The sequence below is a fragment of the Mus pahari genome, chromosome X, assembly GCF_900095145.1.
Source record: "Mus pahari chromosome X, PAHARI_EIJ_v1.1, whole genome shotgun sequence".
In the NCBI taxonomy this organism is placed as follows: domain Eukaryota; kingdom Metazoa; phylum Chordata; class Mammalia; order Rodentia; family Muridae; genus Mus; species Mus pahari.
In genome coordinates, this window is record NC_034613.1 from 119,559,152 (window position 1) to 119,580,267 (window position 21,116).

The following is a 21,116-nucleotide window of genomic DNA, read 5'->3' on the forward strand; positions in this document are numbered from 1 at the left end:
TTTTTTTTTTTTTTTTTGGTTTTTCAAGACAGGGTTTCTCTGTGTAGCCCTGGCTGTCCTGGAATTCACCTTGTAGACCAGAGTGGCCTTGAACTCAGAAATCTGCCTGTCTCTGCCTCGCAAGTGCTGGGATTAAAGGTGTGCGCCACCCTTGCCCGGCTCTCTTTTAGTCTTTTCTATTCAAGTGTAATAATGCTATAGAAAAGATGAAACAGAAGTCAGGAAATATGCACAGGTTAAGGTATCAGAACTGTGTGAAATATTTTTCTAGGAGGCAAGTTCCTCCTCTTATTGGGACCCTAGTCCCAGCATGGGATTCCTGGGGAGATGATAAGTCTTTGCTGTTTCTTATTTCAATCCTGTGATAGCTGAAGACAGAGGCCCAAGTATCAGTAGAATAGCTCCTCTCCTGCCAGGCCAATTGCGATTACATTACTTGCTGCACTTCCATGAATACCTTCTAAACTTTTGACTTCCTTTTAAATTTTAGCACTGAAAGGTGCTGAGAAGCTGTGAGGGGGCGGGGGCAATTTGTTGCTTGGTGAACTTCACTGTAGAATTATCAAATGGAGTGCCAGTTTTTTTTATTGTGGGAATCTCAACTGTCAGTCCTGTAGGTGTTTTCTTTTTGAGTCTCTTTTCCCCAGGAAGGAATCCTGCAGTCTCCTGCTTCGAGTGGGGGGGGTGTATATGCAGGGGGCGGGGGAGGAGGGACAAGCTTATAAGCGCAGCTGTCAGCATTCTAGGGGCCAAGCAGGGACGAAGACTGAGTCTTTCCAGACATTTTTTTTTTTTTTACTAAGATGTCAAGATTTTGCTGAAGTAAACCTCACATCTCCTGCCAGGCTGAGGAAAAGGCAGGCTGTTTGAGTGGCTCTGGGGCTCTAGCTATTCTTCATGCAAACTTTCAGCTTTGTGTCACTAAATCAGCTTGATGTTGTTGGCTTCCCCATCCTGCTTTCTCTGCTCTGTTGTTGGTTACTGCACATCTGTCCTCTTCTAGCTTCCAAACCTTTGTGGACAGTCGCTTAGTGGTTGGCATCTATTTGTTTCTTTGTCTTTGTGGGTTTTGGTCATTTTTATTCTTTTTCTTTCCGGTGGGATTTTAGGAAAACGGAGATGAAATATATATTTAAAGCGCTATATTTAACTGTCCTTAGGCTGTGTCTCTGAAATGTTGTCTCCATCTTCACATTATTGAAAGTGGTTTTTCAAGGTCACCAGAAGAAGACCTCATTGCTAAATATAAAAGATACTCTTTTGTTTCATCTTTCCCTTTAATCTTATTGGTATCTCAGTAGCATGTCTCTACTGACCACTTTTACTTGCAGTCTTCTTGTTTTGTCTTATAAAACTTCCCATTACCATTGTCCTTTACTTTGATTTTCTTTTCCTTTTTTCTCATTCTCTTTCTCCCTCCGTCTCCCATCTCTCTTTCCTTCTCTCTCTAACCCCCTTTTCTCTCTGCCATTGAGAGCAGGTCTTCCGTGATCTATTTCCTTAGTAATACTGTTCTTCCTGATTCAGTATTAGGAAAGTCTCCTCTCTCCCCGCAGAGTTTTCCTTACAAATCCATTAGCTTGAAGGCTTCAGTTACCATTTAATTACAATCAACTGCTATGTTGATGATTCCCAAATCTCTATGTAAATCTTTTCATGGATTCAAATGTATGTAATAGATGGATATCTATGTGATACCACTTGAAAATCATCTACCCAATAGAAATACTTTTTCTCTGCTCTCTCACAGAATCTGAAATTCATCACCATCCTTATTTATTGTATTGTATTAAGGTACCATCACTTAAGATAAAATGAAGTTTTAAGTGGGGAAAGAATAGTATTTAGGCATATAGTATTGTAAGACAGACAGACACCCACACACATGTACAAATATACATACAGACTTCAAAATGGAAGATAATGTTGAATACGCTCTTATAGTTTACATTCAAAATAATATATTACAGTATTTCTCATATTGTTGAAAAACTTTATTTTTGGTGGCATATGAAATTTCTCATACACACACTTAATTCAGTCTCCAGTGTTAGAGAATGAGCTTACATATGGTATGCTCAGTGTATTTATAGTTACTACATGCATGTCACTTACTTGCTTTGCAAGAATTTTATGATGGGTCCAATGAGATCATTTGGCAGTTAAGAGTACTCGCTGTGTAATCATGAAGATTACAGTTCCGATCCTACCACCCACAGAAGCTTAAATGCCCTACCCCTGCCTGTAACTTCATCTATGAGGTGTATGGATACAGATTGTCTGGCTTCCAGTAAACATTAAAAAAAATGCTCCAGGTTTTGGTGACCTAGAACATCCCTTGTAGTTCATGCTGACTTCAAATTTGTGGAAATTCAGCTGCTTGAGTTCTGGAATGACAGGTATGCAGCACATCTGGCTTGTTTTTGTGTTACTGCTGTTGTCATTTAAATTTTACATAATTTATTTATTATTCATCTCTGTGTCTCTCAGTGCGCATGTGTGAGGTCAGAAAACAACTTCTGAGAGCTGATGGTGTGCTTTCACTCTGTGGGGTCTGGAGATCACACTCAGGCAGTGGGGCTTGGTAACAAGCACCGTGACTCATTGCCCATCTCAAGGCACTGTTGTTTCCATGATTTTTGAATGAACTTTATTTGTGTGTGTGTGTGTGTGTGTGTGTGTGTGTGTGTGTGTGTGTATAGTAAATCAGTGGGTTCAACCCAGGGATTTGTGACTGCTAATAAGTCCTCTACTCCCTTTTCACTTTTGTTTACACTCTTGTGCCCTGTCACAGACAGTGGGACTCTGGCAGGAGACAAGGCACTAGGATGTCACCAGTAGCAGCCTGAGTTCTTTTCAGAGACCTGCACTCAAATGAAGCCAGGGTTTTCAACTGCAAGCAGAATTTCAGGTGGAGTCAGTATGAAGCAGAGTTGGAGTTTATCAGGAAGAGTGTTTGACATAGATTTGAACTTGGGGGTGTTAATAGAAAAGTGCTCAGGGAAAGGGTGAAACACACCCGCGAGCGTGAGCCTGAGATTCTCATGTGAGAAATCCCCTTGAATGCCTTAGTGGTAGCTCAATATACGATTTTGGAGGTTTTTGAAATTATATACATCAAGGTGTTTCAAAGGGAACATCCCTCTTCTGTCTCTTTTCTTCATTTTGATAAGGAGAAGAATGGAATGGCTCTGTAGGAACCTTGGGTAAGTTTTCAGCCTGATCAGGTAAAACCAGGGGTCCACAGGTTGTACAAGGGTGTTAAGATGTGCCTTTTACTGTAAATGTGGTGGTGATTGTGAGATTCCTTAACAGTTGACAGCTTCGAGAAGACAGTCCCTCATGTCCCTGTCCTACTATCCTGCCACATTACCACCTCACTTAGTGCTTATTCCTAGGTGACTTAAAATGTCCACTGCTAAGGCATTCAAGGGGGATTCTCGCTTGAGAAGCTCACACTCACTTCTTCTACTACAGCTTTAAAACTAATATATATATATATATATATATATATATATATATGAAACAAAACTTAATAGAAATATATATATATATATATATATATATATATATATATATATATATACACACACACACACACACACACACACACACACACACACACACATATACTATTCCTTTACCAAAATTGCTCCAGTGGCCCCTATTCTTATTCTTAGGTTAAAGGCTCAAGTTAAAAACATAGTATATAATATTCCACATAATTCTGCTTCATTCTCTACCCTTTAAGCCTTTGTTAATCATCGTGTAGGTCATGGCTTAAGAGTAGCTTCCAGCCTAGCACAGTGGTGCATGCCTTTAATCTCAGTACTGGAGAGACAGAGGTAGGTGGATCTCTGAGTTTGAGGCCAGGCTAGCCTACAGAGTTCCAGGAGAACTCGGGCTTCACAGAGAAACCCTGTCTTAAGGAAACAAACAAACAAATAAACAAATGAACAAGGAAACACCAAAAACCAAACCAAAACTCAAAATAAAACTGAAACTTGCTCTGGGGAGATTTGTCTTCGGTCTCATGTTTCTGTTAGATGAGTTGTGTTTCCCATACCCTCCTTGCATTGCCCATTTAAGGTCTCTCTCTATTCCCCATGACCTGTGAGCTCATTCAACACATGGATCAGAGCAAACTTGTTTCCTTGAATACCTGTAGAATGGAGCTCACTGTGGAGCACATTCGCTTTAATAACTTTTGGGTAGATGCATGGATGGATAAGTAGATGAGTAAAAGAAGAAGATTGGGAAGGCCAGGAAAAAATTATGACCAGTTTTCTGACTTAACATGAAGGTTGTTATTCATCAAATACTAGAAAAGTAGCTGTTCAATGTGAAACCTTAAGATTGTTTTGTGCTGGGCTGGAGAGATGGCTCAGTGGTTAAGAGCACTGGCTGCTCTTCCAGAGTCCCTGAGTTCAAATTCCAGCAACCACATGGTGGCTCACAACCATCTGTAATGAGATCTGACGCCCTCTTCTGGCCTGTTTTCCAAAGACAGCTACATATATAAAAATAAATAAATAAATCTTTTTTTTTTAAAGATTGTTTTGTGCTGGGCATCCAGTTGTGCACCTTTAATCTCAGCACTAAGAAGGTATTAGAAGAGGATCACAAGTTCAAGGCCACCCTCAGCTACATAGGAAGGCGAAGATCAGCCTAAAGCACACCAGATTCTGTTAAAACAACAAAATGAAACAAAACCCAAAATAAAATCCATAACCCCCATTTATTTTTATTGTCATGCAATCTATTCCAGAAACATCTACGGTTTCAGAAATAGTCAAACGCTATTGTTTGTAGATATGTAACAGAGTATATAAATTTGCCCAATTGCTCACTGCCTTACAAATGGCTCAGTATACAAATTTCTGGTCTGATTTTACTCTCCTCCATGCTTCCTCTGTCCACTAGAACCTCCATAGTGCTTGCAAGGTAACGTTTCACTCCATCTTGCCCTCTGTCTGCACAAGGAACTTCATTGACTCTGACTCAGAAGGTCTGATACAGGACTAAAGTCTGAATATTTCTGTAAAAGCTTCTTCAGATAAGTCCGATTAATCATTAGATCATAAGAATTGCTGACGTACATAAAATGTGTAGTTAAAATTAGGAATAACATACATAGTTATGGAAACAGAATTTAAGATCAGACAAACATGGCTTCAATTAAAATTTGACTTTTACTATTGTATGTGATCTTGGCAGCCTACTAAGCTTTTAAATGTGCATGCTTCCTCACTTAGAAAATGGAAACATCTTCTACTATATATGGTAAGGAGAAAATTAGATAATTTATGTAAAAATTTCATTTTTGTGCACAGTGCCTTATATATACTAAGCATTCCATAAATGTTAGTATTTTATTGTTTTTGTAAGTCATTCAGTTACTCATCAACATTTTTTTTATTCACTATGTGTTAAACATTGTTTTAGGAACCATAGAAGAAGAGATGGGAAGTAAAACAGGAGCCTTATTGCTGTGTCTTATAGTTGGACAGTTGAACCTAAGGATGTAACTCACTCAGCAGAGTGTTTGCCTAGCATACACAGAGCCTTAGGTTGAATCCATAGCACCTCCTAAATGGGACATGGTGGCACATGTCCATCTTTCTGACCCTCAGGAAACAGAATTAGGGGCAACAGGATTTCAAAGTAATCCTTGGCTGTGTAGCAAGTTCAAGGCTAACCTGGGATATGTGAAACTTATTTCAAATAAATACATAAATAGGAAAGAAACACTTAGTTGGGGACATAATTATCACAGTATTATGCAGTTAGAGAACAAGACAATGAAATAGAAATATTTTAAACTATCAAATAATGAATGATATTAATGAGGATATACTAACTCAACATGTTGGTTTGTTAGTTAGTATGAAAAAAGAGACATAGAAAAGCAATCTTAAACTGCTCTTACCAAGCCAGCAGAGGTCTACTTTGATGCTGCCTGCCAGATGGAAAATGATGCAGAGGGGAAAAAATCCTGTATTTACTTCTCAAAATTAAGACAGGATGGGGGAGTGTGTTTGAGGGATGAACATATGTGTATAAATATGGTATAACTCTTAATTGGTTCCTTACGATTAAAATGGAAACTGTTTCCGTTGGAAAGGCAGAGATATGGTATTTTCACTTACAAGTGATTTATTTTTACCTCGTTAAACCAGAAATCAAACACTAGATGAAGGTTGCAAGCCTATTTTGATGTATATTGATGTATTTTTTTTCCTTTTCAGGGTCGCTATGGCAACTGCATCTTCGCAAGTTCTGATTCCAGACATCAATTTTAATGATGCCTTTGAAAACTTTGCTTTAGATTTTTCTAGAGAAAAGAAACTATTGGAGGGGCTAGACTATTTAACAGGTGCGGAAGAGCTGCTCTTTCCTCTCCATTGTAGTTATTTTTTTCCCTCTGTAACCTTTCTGTCTAAAGTAAACTGAAAAGGAAAACGTTTGCCAAATTTTTTTTTTTAAAAAAGAGCTTTTTCTGGTACATGTAGTTTTCCAGACAAGATCAAGTATGTTTGAGCTGGTATAGTTGTAGATCACGTGTACCTTTAGAAACAATTTGTTTTAGTTCATGCAACATGAAAGTGGACTTCTGGCGGAGGCTCATTAGCAGAGATCTTGACCAGTGTTGCATATAGTTCAGTCTTCAATAGCAGCAAAAAAGAAGTGATTTATTAAAAAAATCAAATTTATTTCTTATAATGCATCACATGATTCCCCTGAGCTGTTAAGACTCAGGATTAGTTTTCCAGACACATTTTTCACATAACAAATAGCTGTTAGAGGTGACAGCCTACAATTGTTAAAATGACTGAAATAAAGAATAATAAATATCTATGGAGGAAAAAAAAAGATAGTAAAGAATAATGCCAGCTTGTTCAGAATGCTGGTTGCTTTCAGGATTACAGAACAGTCACTTCTTGCGAAAAATCTATACACAATGACTTTGTTGTTTGTAGCTATATTGTTATTAGATCAATGCAGCTATTACTTATCTGCTTCATTCCATATACTGTAAATTAATTTTGTATCAGTAGTCCTCATAACAAATCTATGAGGGAGCTATCATGCTCATTTTACAGTGGGAAATTCTTACTAATTTTCAGTTTAAATACTGTCAAATGTTTACGAAAAAATTATCTTGAAATAAAAACAGGTTGAAGTCCATGCAATGAGAAAACAGTAATTTGCTTTGCTATCTATAGATGTGTTTTTACAGGCATTCTAGAAAACTGGAGAAGTCATTACAATAACTTAGTCTTATATACTTGTCACAAATGTGTTTGGGGGGAGATGAGGTCTCAGCACATTGCTTCAGTCTGCATGGTTGTTGTCTATTAAGAAAATGTCTTCAGCGTTAAGGATGTAGCTCCATGGTACTGTGCTTGTCTGGCATGGACTTAATCCCCATGACTGAAAAAAAAAATACGAGAAACAAAAACTCCTACTACTTCTGATGAGACAAAGTATTTCCTTACCATTTTTCTTCACGTTTCCTTTTCAGCTCCAAACCCACCATCTATCCGAGAAGAGCTCTGTACTGCTTCCCATGACACCATTACAGTCCACTGGATCTCAGACGACGAGTTCAGCATCAGCTCCTATGAGCTTCAGTACACCATATTCACTGGCCAGGCTAACTTCATCAGTAAGTCATGGTGTAGTTGGGGCCTGTGGCCAGAGATAAGGAAATGTAAGGAAGCAGTAAGCTGCTCAAGATTGGCCGGTGCGCCACGAGGCAAGTGTTTGTAAGACATGTGAGGTTGTTTAGTATAGACTTTCATAGACAGTGCAAGCTCCCCAGGGGATTGTAAAACATTACTGATGGCTGATAAGCAAGTTGTGTATTTTCTTGCTGGGTAGCCACTGGCATCATCCCTAATGGTCTATGTAATCCATAGCCTTTCTTCAATCCATACCACTCCATTGTCCCAAAGTGCTGCTGCTTAATATTTGTTCCTGGGTAACTAAGTCACCACCATTCCATGTGAGTGAATCAATCTCTCTCTCTCTCTCTCTCTCTCTCTCTCTCTCTCTCCCACTTCATTGTCATGCTAAAATAAAATCCCCTTCAAAGACCATTGCTTCCTTTATTCTGCCTATTTGTGTCTTTGACCATGTAGATCAGTCTTCTGCCCTGTCATTCTTCTCTTTGCTTACTTCTTCATTTCCAGAAATAAATCCAGTACATATAAAAGCATGATGGAGCCAGGTACAGTGGCTCATGCTGATAATCCCAACATGCAGGAAGTTGAGGCAGTTGAACTGAATCAAGGCCTGTTTCAAAAACAAACAAACAAGCAAACAAACAAAAAGCAGTATCAGTGTGCCACAAAGTTAAAGATGTATAAAAGGCTGTATAAAAGATGTATATCAGCCCACTTGTGAGGATGGGTTCACCTCCTAGTGAACTGGAGCAAGACCAGACCCAGTAGGAACTTCACTGATTGGCTGCAGTCAGTAGGATTTGAGCAGAAAGGATCCCTCCCTTCACTGGGTGGGGGAGGGGAAGCGATGGAATCCAAGCTGAGTCAAAAGTGAATCGAAGCAGTTGCCTTGGCAAAGCTGCAAAATAATATTTTCTTTTACTTTGTACTTTGCATTTATGTGTCTCTTCCCATACCAGCATGAATAGACTTGATTCAGATAAACCCTCCTCGTGGGCTTGCTTTTCCTAATTGGTGAAAATTCTTGGGCAGACTTCTGGTTTTTGTTTTGCTTTTTTGTTTTTGTTTTGACAGTACCGGGGTGGAGAGATGAGGGGACATTTAGGAGTAAAATTTTTTTTAAAAAAAACACTCGCCTCCTGCCACTCCATTCTAAACCCCTTGGCTCATGTAGCCATTGTTTCTGGGCATTTCTTCAGATTATGAAGTCACAAGCTCTAAGGCCTTACTATAAGTTTCTTCTTACTACTTCTTTCTTCATACTCTGTACGTTCTGGAAGCCAGTATCAAAGAGAGGAACTGTCCTTTAATTTCATGATAGAGGAAGAATAATCATTTCCCAGAAGATGAGAACAGGTTCAAGATCTGACAAACCCCAGAGTCCTTTGTAATTGAAGGCCTAAAGGAGTTGCTACTAATGACAAGGTTATACGCATCTTAACCTTGGAATGGCCCTTAGAAGATAACTGGTCTAATCTTCGCTTCTACTCTCAAGTAAATATCTTTGAATGTTGCTAGTGAGGAAATGTTATTGTCATGAAAGCAGTCCATTTGATTGCTGGACTATAAATGATGTCTAGTGCTTCCGTAAGGGAGGCCTGTTTCTCTTTGTAAATAACAAGGACAGAAGAAAGCTGCGCGTGCATTCTGCTTTGCCATTTGCACAGCTCTTATCCCATTTAGTCTTCAAGTGCCCTCAGCCTTCAGAGATTGTACTGATTCCATTTTTATAGGAGAAATTGGTGCTGATGTTAAGTTAGTTTCCCAAGGACACAGAACTCAAAAAGGATGGGACTGAGATCAGAACCTGTGACTTCAAGCTTGAGGTTTCTTAATTAAGCTTTCTGTGCCTCATTAGTGAACATTCCATCTTTCTCACATAACAGTTGCTCAGGTATTTTAGGTAACTCATATGGCACTGCTAACTTTCCTCATTTTTATGACTCAAGCTTTTTAGTTCTTCCAGTTGTTCCTCATACAGTCTGCTTTTCAGGGCCGTTATCACCATGAGATTTGTCTTATGGACAGTCTTCTGTTGGTCAAAGTGCTTTTAAAACATGCATCGTGTCAAAAGGAAATATAAGTACTCTGAACGTGTTTCGACTTCCCCAGAGGATATCTTTTTTTTTTTTCCTCCTCTGAGGCAGGCTCTTTAGTAGCTCAGGCTGGCCTTCAATTTCCTGTGTGAGAGTGATCTTGAACTTCTGAGTCCTCTGTCACCACAGCCTGAGTCCTGGTATTACAGGCACGTAAGGCCATACCCAGCTTTATGTAGTGCTGGAGATAGGATGTAGGGCTTGCGTCATACTAGGTAAGACCTGGACTAATTCAAGTGCATCTCCGGTCAATGGGTTATATTTCTTGTACCTTTTTTGGCAGCCACATTGATTACTGAATGTTTACCGAGCCTATAATTAGCTAAGATTCCCATGTATGATAAGTTCTGTCTCCACACAGCTCAAACTCAGCACCTTTGACTTGCTGCTTATGATATTTTGCCTTGTCATCTTGATTCTGCATCAAGTCATGCCTGGATCTTCTTTGAGCTGGTTTCTCTTTTTCCTTACATTTGTTTTCCCTCTCAGCCTGACTGCTGTGCTTTCAAACATTGACAGAAAAGTTTAATAGGCTATGACAAACAGCAAAGCCTTGCGGCAAAGATTCTGACTACAGTGAGTAATTTCTTTTATATGAGTCCTTCCTCTGAAGCCCTAACTGGCTGGGAACTCACGGTGTGGACCAAATTGGCCTGGAATTCACAGAGATTCCCTTGCCTCTGCTCCCTGAGTGCTGGGATTAAAGGTGATGGGCAACCATTTTACTAGAAAGAAATATAAATACTCATTCAGAGTCCTGGTCTCCTCAGCCAGTCAGGCCTGCCGAGGATAACTGAACAGCAGCACTGACAGTTTCACATGTCATTATCTAGAACTTCCTTTCTTCCTCTCTCCCTCCCTTTCTCCNTCCCTCCCTCCCTCCCTCCCTCCCTCTCTTCTACCTCCTCCCCCCTCCTCTTATTTTTTTCCTTTTGTTTTCTTTTTGTTTTGAGGCAGGGTTTTGCTATGGAACCCTGGTTCACCTGGGACTCCAACCCCCAGAGTACAGGGATTTTAGGCATGTGTCACCCTACCTGGTCAAAAAATGTCTTTCTTGTGGGTTGAATTAAGTCACAAGAGGTAGCTCTCCCTCCTCATCCAGACTTTTCCCCCCTGGATTCTGAGCTCTTCTATCACCTCTCCTCAATTAGAAATGATCAGAGTCAATAGGGTTCCAGGCGATGTGCCCTTAGCTAAATGAGAATTCCAACAGATCCTTTTGGTTCAGGCAGTCTGTGCCACATTGCCACAAAGATAGAACTTTATCAATTTATCTTTTCAGTAATACAATTGTCTCCATCACACATGTTCATCCTGTCTCTTACATTTCCATGTTTTGGCATTTTTCATTGAATATGAAGTGTATTTTCATTTACATAATTCACTTGTTGGTCCCATCGCACCAAGTCTTATTGATATCCACAGAATCATATATTCTCCATTATAATCTTAGGACTAGTAACTAGGGAGATGGTTTGGTGGGTAATGTATGAGAACCTGAACTTTTAATCCCAGTACTGGAACTATAGCCCATTTGATTAGTTCCACACCACTGAGAGACTCTATATTAGTAAAAAATAATAGACAGAGCCTGAAGAATGACACCCAGGAGAGTCCTCTGGTCTACACACACACACACACACACACACACACACACACACACACACACACAAATAAGAATGATTTTAAAATAAAAATTCCAATACTAGCACAAAGAACACTTTCCACTCTTTAATCTATATTTGTGCATCCCTGGTGTTTGTAAGGCCAGAAGAAGACATGAAAGCCCCTAGAAGTGACAAGCCCTAAACTCTGACAGGCCATTCTTATGCAGATTCAGTGCAAGCTTCCACACCTACTGTGAGTTCTGATTACACTGAATCTTGACCAGAAGACAGAAAGCCATGGCTCTTCTTGCCATCCTCTGGCTCTTAGATTATTCCTGCTTCCTCTTTTCCAGTGTCTCCTAATCCTTTACACATCTGTCAACTTTTAGAAATTTAATATCAGGCTGGGCAGTGGTGGCGCACACCTTTAATCCCAGTACTTGGGAGGCAGAGGCAGGCAGATTTCTGAGTTTGAGGCTAGCCTGGTCTACAGAGTGAGTTCCAGAACAACCAGGACTACACAGAGAATCCCTGTTTTGAAAAGCAAAAAAGAAAGAAATTTAATATCAGAGGCTTGTGGATCTTCGTGAGTTCAAGACCAGCCAGAGCTGCATAATGGGACTCTTGTCTCAAAAAAGTTAACAACCATATAATTCTCTTATATAGCTTCCCATTTGCATTCTAGGTTGGACAATTAGTTAAATAATATTGATTATAATATATAAAGAGTCCATCATTGACCTTTATAATGTAGGATTTAATTATCATATATTTGGCTTCCTTTTAGCCCAGTAGACTTCCTCAATCCTTTGTCTTTGATAGTTTTTGACATATAAAATAATGCCCATTTCCTAGATTTAGTGGTACACATCACTAATTCCAGCACAAGAAGTTTGATTCAGGAGGATTACAGCTCAAGACCTGCCTGGGCTACATAAGAAGACCCTGTCTCTTTTTACACTTTTTTTCTTAATTTATCTGATACTTCCTCACAGTTAGTTATATTCAAGTTATTTGCATGCCTGGCTGGAATAGTGCATATGTGATAGAATATAACGGCAACAGTATACTTCTTAGAATGTCATATCCAGAGGTATGTAATGTCCATCTACAATACATTATTGATGCTAATTTTGCTTATCTTATTACTATGTTCCCTGACTTTTTAAATCATGTATTTCTGTTTTTTTTTCTTTCACTACCAATAAGCAATCTGTATGGCGATGCTTTAAAATTCTACAAAATATCCTGCTTCTTCCTCAGCACCATCTCACCCAACTCTTATCCCTGATTGAGCATCAACTGATGATGTTCTATCCAGTCTGTAGATGATGATTGTGAAATGAAGCTTCCCAGCTGAGGACTCTCTCCCACACTTACAAACTGTCACTCGATATTTTGTGTAGCAAAAGCCTCTCTCCCTATTTCATCTTTTTTATTTATTCATCAGGAGAGACTCACAGATGCATTTTCATCAATAATTTAGAATTCTTTAGTACCTTCATTTTTCTTGTGTAAATGTCCCAAATTTAGCCAGCGAGAGCCTTTCAAGACATTTCTAGGGTTTGTGCCATATTTTCCTGTCCTTTTTGTGAGCATTTTGTTTGCTTTCTGGCCTAACAAAAAATATTGCAGACTCATTTTAACTTTATCCTGTCCAAACCTTCAAATCAGCTATATTCCCAGGAGCCCTGGTTACTTTTAGTAGGTCAGTGATATGAAAAACTAAAACCTTAGTAGTATACACACACACACACACACACACACACACACACACACACACACACACACAATATACTAACTTCTTACTTCTCTATTGTTATGATAATATACCATGACCAGGCAACTTACAGATGAAGTTTATTTGGGCTTACAGCTCCAGTGGCTTAGAGTCTGATGACTAAACTATGGCATCAGGCTGATAGCAGGCTGGTAGCTCACATCTTCAAACAGGAAGCCCAGAGAGTGAACTCTGAATGACATATAGCTTTTTTTTTTTAAAGAAAAGATTTATTTATATAAGTACACTGTAGCTGTCTTCAGACACACCAGAAGAGGGCATCAGATCTCATTACAGATGGTTGTGGTTGCTGGGATTTGAACTCTGGACCTCTGGAAGAGCAGTCAGTGCTCTTAACCCCTGAGCCATCTCTCCAGCCCAAGCACATAGCTTCTTAAAAGCCCCAGTGACATACTTCTTCCAGCAAGACTTACCTCCTAAACCTATCCAGACAGTGACACCAACTGGGGACCAAGTATTCAAACATCTGAGCCTATAGGGACATTCTCATTCAAACCACCACATATACTTATGTGCATTCTCTACATATGTGTACATCTATATGCAAATATGAAAGCCTGTTAGTATTCATGTGGGATTGGTTACATGACCTCCTGAGGATACCAGAATCTGTAAATGCTCAGATACCTACATAAAATGGTGTAATAGTTGCATACAACCTATAGCCATCTTCCAGTATATGTTAAATCATTTCTAAACTATTTTATAGTGTCTAGTAAAATATAAATTCTGTAACTAGTTATTATATTGTTAATGTTGAAGGATTATGAATTGAAGGACAGCCTAGCCTATATAGGAAATTTTAGGCCAGCTTGGGTTATATGGTAAGGTCCTGTCTCAAATCTTTAAATCTATAGTTTTAAGAGTCTGGAGAGATGTCTCGGTGATTAAGAGCTCTTTTTACTGAGGACCCAGATTCATTTCCCATCATTCACATGGCAGCTTACAACTATCTGTAACTCAAATTCCAGGGGATTTGACACACTCTTCTAGTCTCTGTGGGTACTCCATATACTTGGTGCACATATACATGTAGGCAAAACACCCACAAAATAAAAATAAATCTTTTTTAAAAACACATTAAAATCTGTAGTTGGTTGAATCCTTGAATGCCGAATACACAGAGAAAGGTGGGCTAACTGTACATATTTTAGAAGTTTGTGAGCAGCTTTTCCCGAGGACCCACAGAACTCACCAACACACACACACACACACACACACACACACACACACACACACACACACACACACTATATTCACCCCAGGGAGGGAATTCACAGTAGGCCAAAGAAATGATTGTACCAAAGCCAAACTTGCTGAACCAATGAGTTTTTATTGGAGTAAATAATAAGAGTATGGGTAAAAGGTTACTCCGAAAACCAGGGATGGCTCCAAAAAGCAACTGCACTACCAAAAATAGCTCATGGCTTGGGAAAGTTGCAAGCCTGGAGCTCTGAGCACAGCTTGCAGGCAGTTCCTCAGTGGTCTCTCCTCCACACTTGGCTGCTTTACATCTCCTTCCCCAGTAGCTGTTTACTCCTTTTATAGAATGGCCAGGGTGAGGGCAGGAGGCCAGAGAATCTTCCATTTTCCTAGACATGTGATGTTTTCTTTATCTCCTGGGTTGCACGAGCCTCCGGATTTCTCCTGGAGGGAAAGTTTGAAATAGGAGGAAACTGCAGCCAGACAGCATGCAGACAGATCAAGACTACCCACTTCTAACTCATCTCCACAAGTTCTTTCTTGACTTTACCTATTCCATATGCATGCTCTTTTCTCCATGGTAAGAATTTGGGATCTCAAGAACATGAGTGCATACTTGCTCAACCCAGCAATACGTCTAAAATATTTTTAGAACCGATTTGCTCAGGGACCAAGTATGTAGTTGCATGGAGGAGTATTTAAACAGTTTTTCCCTCATCTGTATGTTCCATGGTCATTATTCCTTTAAAATGTAGTGGATTTAATTTGTTTTAGTTTGCCTTTAGTCCCATCTTCCCCCTGCCTTTTTTTGTTGATTTAATTTTAATCTTTTGAACTGCTATGTAATTTTTAAATGAAATTATAATTTATTGAGATAGTATTAATTTTTGCACTTATTTTAATGACATTTTTCTTAAAGGGGAAATATGCAAAAAAGTATACTCAGGGAAATTTCCTTTTTTTCTGGTATCCCTTTTCCATTTCCCTCCACCCTCATCCTTTGTAAGTGACCAACTTTGTTATCATCTTGATTATTGTTACCATTGTTATAGTTTTTGGAAGTTCAAGAAAATGTAATATGATTTATTATTTACCTTTCTCCAAAAGTACTATAGAATATGTATGATCTTTTGTAATTAGACTTTTTCAGTTGACAGTATTGCCTGGAAATCATTCCCCATCAGCTCATGGAGAGCATCCTCAGTTTGTTTTTTACAACTATATACTACTTCACATGTAGAATATTTGTAGCTGCTTTTGTTTTTTAAATTTTTGAGAGACTGATTTCTTCTTTGTGACAAAGATTTTCCTGTGATTTTTCTGCCCATGGTGTCCAGTTAAGGAAACGTTTTGTTCTGGTCCTTATCCTTTTTTCACAAGAAGACAAGAGTCACTTAATATCTCAATCAGTTCTTTTTTAATTTACTTGTGTTTTACATGCATTGGTGTAAAGGAGTGAGATTTCCCTGGGACTGCAGTGACAGGCAGTTACGGGAATTGAAGAGCCATCTCTCCAGTCCCCTCTCAATCAATGCTTTGTCCTATTTCTATAGTACATCTTTTTTGTTCCCTCCTTATGATTTTTGTTTGTTTGTTTGTTTGGTGTTTGATCTTTTGAGATAGCCTTGCCTGAGCCCAGAAGTTGCTCTGTAATCAAGGCTGACCATGACAGCCTGACCCTCCTGCCTCTACCTCTGAGGTGCTGGGATGACGGGTATGTACTGTACCACCATGCTCAAATTTTTGTCTCAATTTTTAGTATTAATTTAGGCCTTTTCAGCATACCTTGAATTAATTATAAATCTCTTGATCAGCTCCCTTGTAAAATATTCACAATACTATTTCTAATTTCTAATCTCACTCAATTCTTCATTCGAATTCTATAACAATGACTTAAATTGGTCCTCATTTTCCATGCCCTTTCCTTCCCATCCTCAAGTAGAATTGTATTTTTAAAATGTTATACCAACCGAGAAACAGATAACAGAAGAGAGAAGCCGAAGAGAAAAAAGAAGAATCCATCAGAATAGAGTATCAGTATTCATTTTACCAAAAACTAGCCAAATACTTACTTTTAATTAAATATATTTCATCCTGCTTAAGTCACTATATCTATAATCATAAGATTATTTTAAAAGCAAAAGCATTCTTGAGGTCCTTTTCCTTGCTTGGGCAGAAAGAAAAACCTTTTGGATAATAATACAATTCTTGACCATGTGACCCAAGAAGAATATGGGATAGGGATTGAGTCAGGAAGAGGTAGAAAACAAAACAACAACCAAAAAAGAAACAAAAGCAAAACCAAAACCCAAATACCATCCTATATGAGCAAGAAGATTCTACCCTACTTGTCAAGTCATCTTGGCTTCTAAGTCTAGCAAATTTGTTAAGGAGGGGTGAAGATGAGGTAGAAAGGCAGAGTAATATGGCTCTGAAAGTCTGTCATACAGGGACAAAGGCACATTGTCATTCACACCCTCCCCCCAGTGATGCAATGCACACATCACTGGAATAGGATAAAAAGGTAAAAGCTTCATCTATGACCACGGACAAGTCACTTTCCTTCCATTATTGTTTACTCTGAAAGATGAAGGGGATTCATGTCTAGGTGTCCTTCTGCTCTGAGTTTTCATGATACTGAGCTCTGTACAGGGATTTTTCCATCCATCCAACACCAGACTCAGTTCACACAGAAACAGATTTTAGTGGTAAAGATCCAGATAGTCCATAACTGTGAGGATTCTACTATTTGGAATAGTATTTGTGTTCTTTGGCATAAAAACAATATACTCTAGCTTTTGTCAGTGGTTGCTAGATGCCAGAAGCTTGGCACAACTCTTAAGTGGGTGGAAAATAATAATTAGTGGACTCATAAGTGCCAGTTCATCTCATTATATCTTTCAAGGCTCAAAAGAAAATGAATTCATGTGGGTGGTTTATAATTGATTTTCAGTGTATTTTTTTAATCCTGACTTTTTTTTTAACCTGTTGGATGATGCTTTTTTCTTTCCCTACTTCATAGGTCTGTACAATTCAGTGGATAGCTGGATGATTGTACCCAACATTAAGCAGAACCATTACACAGTTCATGGACTCCAGAGTGGGACACGCTACATCTTTATCGTGAAAGCCATAAATCAAGCAGGCAGCAGGAACAGCGAACCCACCAGACTAAAAACGAACAGTAAGTTATGGTGATTTCAGGAGGAAAGACTCCTTTTCCTCTCTGTATCAAGGAGGACAGTTAGCCTGAGGAGACTCCCAGAACAATGGCAGTGAGTTGAGGGGATTTATTGTTGTAGTTTGTGTTTTACTTAAAGGATTTGTTGGTGCCCATGAGTGTTCATGGACTAAGGGATGTATAGCATAGCTCGTGGCTTGGAATGAGGTTAGGGAAGGGTTTTTACTCTGCCTTCTACCTCTGTCTCTCATGCTTGGGAGAAAATTGAGCTAAAGAGTATTACTTGTGATGATCTAGCAAAGCTCTACCACAGGGAAGCCATATTTTTAGGAGTGCTCTTGATCAAAACTGATAGAGTTCTAGCAAGGATTTCCAAGGAGTTTAAGTGAATAGTGGTTTTTGTTTGTTTGTCTCTCTCTCTTTTTTTAAACTTCCTTTCACACATTGCAAGATGTTTGAAGGCAACCTGCTCATGGCTAGTATAACAGCTCTGAGATCTCATGAAAGCTTGAAGCTCCTTTTTTGTGTTTACCCACAAGGCCACAAGATGGCCAGTGCAAACTCTGATGTCATAATTCCCTTCAAGACAGTAAGAAGAAGGGAAACACATTGGCGATCTTTTAATCAATGAAACAGGAGCTTAATCAGAATTTTCTTCCAATCTGCTTGACTTCAGTTTCCTTCTTATTCCTAGCAGCAGGGTGGCTGGGAGACTGAGAGAGGGAAAAAAGATGAGGAATGGATGCGGAATAAACACACAGTGTCTGTCACAGAGGCATATTGCATACAAAAGCTCTTTCGATACCCAGCACTCAGGATCACGGGACAGTGTTTTTGTCGTATGGCTATAAGGGTCTCTGAACTGAAGCACATGCTATCTTTCATCATCGATGATGGAGCAGCCACTCTAACAAAGTTACCTAGAATGTGCACTCCAATTTCAAGAAAGCAAACATCTCCTGTTGCTGAGTTTTTTCTCAGTTCTTTTTCTTTTGTGAGCAGTTGCCTCATTAAGACAGAGACTTTCCTACCTCAAACATTGTTAACACTCCTTAAAAATTTACCAAAATCCCAAGCCACTTGTGAAAATACAACATTCTTTTACATTTTTTTTTCGGGCCCACAGTTTCAACTAGATCCCCAAATGACTCCCAAGAAGGTGAAGCTCTCCAATGATGGATTGAGGACGGAGGATGAGAGCTCTCTGAAGCTCTCACATTTGAGGATGTGAGACTTCAAGTGGTCTCTTTTAATATCAAAACACATGATGGGAACATTTTCTTCTCTGTGATTGGAATATGACTTCCAGCAAAATGAGATACCCACATTTTTCACAGAGAGGGAAAATAATGCAAGAAGGCATTATTATTATTATTATTATTATTATTATTATTATTATTATTCTATGGGGTTGCAAATTGACACTTTTGCCTACTTTCACAATATAGTTCAAAGTGCAGCCAACCTAGATCATCATATTGGAGATCCTCTGCTAATGATGGTCCTGGAGGGGAAAGGTACAGTTCATCATGATGACATTTCATTGTGGAGATTTTTCCCTTTCTTTCACTTGTTTTTTTCAGGCCAACCATTTAAACTAGATCCCAAAATGACTCACAAGAAGTTGAAGATCTCCAATGATGGATTGCAGATGGAGAAGGATGAGAGCTCTCTGAAGAAGAGCCACACTCCGGAGAGATTTAGTGGCACAGGGTGTTATGGGGCAGCAGGGAATATATTCATCGACAGTGGCTGCCACTACTGGGAGGTGGTCATGGGTTCTTCAACATGGTGAGTGGAGTCTTTTTTCTTTCTTTCTCTCATCCTCTCTGCTTTTAGGTTCTTAGGAGATTCAATTGAACAGCTATACAAAAATACTAGGAAGTCAAGGTTAAGAGATATTTGATAAGAAGTAGTCCTAGAAAATTTTGCCAGTTTTTAGAAGATAAAATTTGGAATGTAATACTGGGCTAGGAGATGGGAAGTGTTGTATCACTCTAGTTGCTGGCTTTATATTAGCATTCTGCATGTAAATATAAACACTTTAAGGAAGAGGCACATAGTGAGTCACTCCTAGACCCTAAACAGCTCCTATCATTCATAAATGTTTTTCTGTCTTCTCCACTATCTTAGGTATGCGATTGGTATTGCCTACAAATCAGCTCCAAAGAATGAGTGGATTGGCAAGAATGCCTCGTCCTGGGTCTTCTCTCGATGCAACAGTAATTTCGTGGTGCGGCATAACAACAAGGAAATGCTGGTGGATGTGCCCCCACAGTTGAAGCGTCTAGGTGTCCTCCTGGATTATGACAACAACATGCTGTCTTTCTATGACCCAGCTAACTCTCTCCATCTTCATACTTTTGACGTTACCTTCATCCTTCCAGTTTGTCCAACATTCACAATCTGGAACAAATCCCTAATGATTCTGTCTGGCTTGCCTGCCCCTGATTTTATTGATTATCCTGAGCGGCAGGAATGCAACTGCAGGCCTCAAGAATCCCCTTATGTGTCGGGGATGAAAGCTTGCCATTAAGTGTCAAGAGAGCATGTAAGTCACTGGCTCTCCAGGTCAGCACTTCCCCTCTTAAGCCTCCAGTAGTGCTCCATATATGAGATACAAACTCAAGTCCATTGGAAGCACCTGAAATAACTAGATATTATAGATTTAATTTTTGTGCATTAAAACTTATGTTCGAATTCATGTATTGAGTTATTCAGAACAAATTAATCTGAATAGTCTGGGTTTGTGCCACCAGGGAAGAATTTTAGAGAATATCTCTGTTGTCATTGGAGAATTTAAAATTCCCAGTGATTTGGGAGTATAAATGATACTGTTAGGAATTAGCCCTTCTAGTAATGGCTAGTTTGACCAGGTAGAATTTGCACAGTGTCAAATTATCACTTATTATATGTCACTTTTTAATAAACTAATGAATGAGGTGATTTGAGAACATATATGTGCATATATAATATATAAAATGACCGAATTCATTTTATGAACAAAAATGACAGATAATTTTTATCTATTATGTATACACAATAAACCTTAATTTGCCCATTTAAATAAGAAGTATATGAAAAAGGAAAATAAATGACACTGTCCATTCTTAACTCTTAGGTAAAACCATCATGTAGCCAGCATTTCTCCTTCCCTTTCAACCGTTCTTTCCTCCCTCTTGTCTCATGTACAAACACATGNAATCAAGACACAGGAAGTGCGAAGAGCTCTTTGTTAGATGAGGAGAAATCCGGGNACAAGATTGCACAAGAGATGTTAATGCTACCTAGAAAATGGATTCTGGTAGAGAAGTGTCTCATGTAGCATAATTTCATTGATACTGCTTAATGGAGGAGAATCATCTGAATTGTTAAAAATTATCATAGNATATTTCAAAGAAATATAGTTTTGTTATTCTCAAATACAAAGTTACTAGACTTAGGCTTAAGAATAGAGTTGCATAATGGAGTTTCTTGAGAACTCGCCTTACTTGAACAGTAAGAATGGAGTGTTACAGGTTCAACAACTATATGTATACA

General features: G+C 38.9%; 1 protein-coding gene across 2 annotated transcripts in view; it reads left to right on the plus strand.

Moving 5' to 3' along the window:
- Positions 1-20,229, plus strand: part of Mid2 (midline 2) — a 100,213-nt gene extending 79,984 nt beyond the window's left edge. For both annotated transcript variants that reach the window (XM_029534308.1, XM_021187644.2), the window contains exons 6-10: positions 6,249-6,376; positions 7,526-7,669; positions 17,418-17,579; positions 19,160-19,367; positions 19,710-20,229. In XM_029534308.1, the coding sequence (XP_029390168.1) occupies positions 6,249-6,376; positions 7,526-7,669; positions 17,418-17,579; positions 19,160-19,367; positions 19,710-20,112 (1,045 nt within the window). In that variant the 3' untranslated portion in view covers positions 20,113-20,229. The remainder of the gene's footprint in view (positions 1-6,248; positions 6,377-7,525; positions 7,670-17,417; positions 17,580-19,159; positions 19,368-19,709) is intronic.
- Positions 20,230-21,116: the final 887 nt, after the last annotated feature.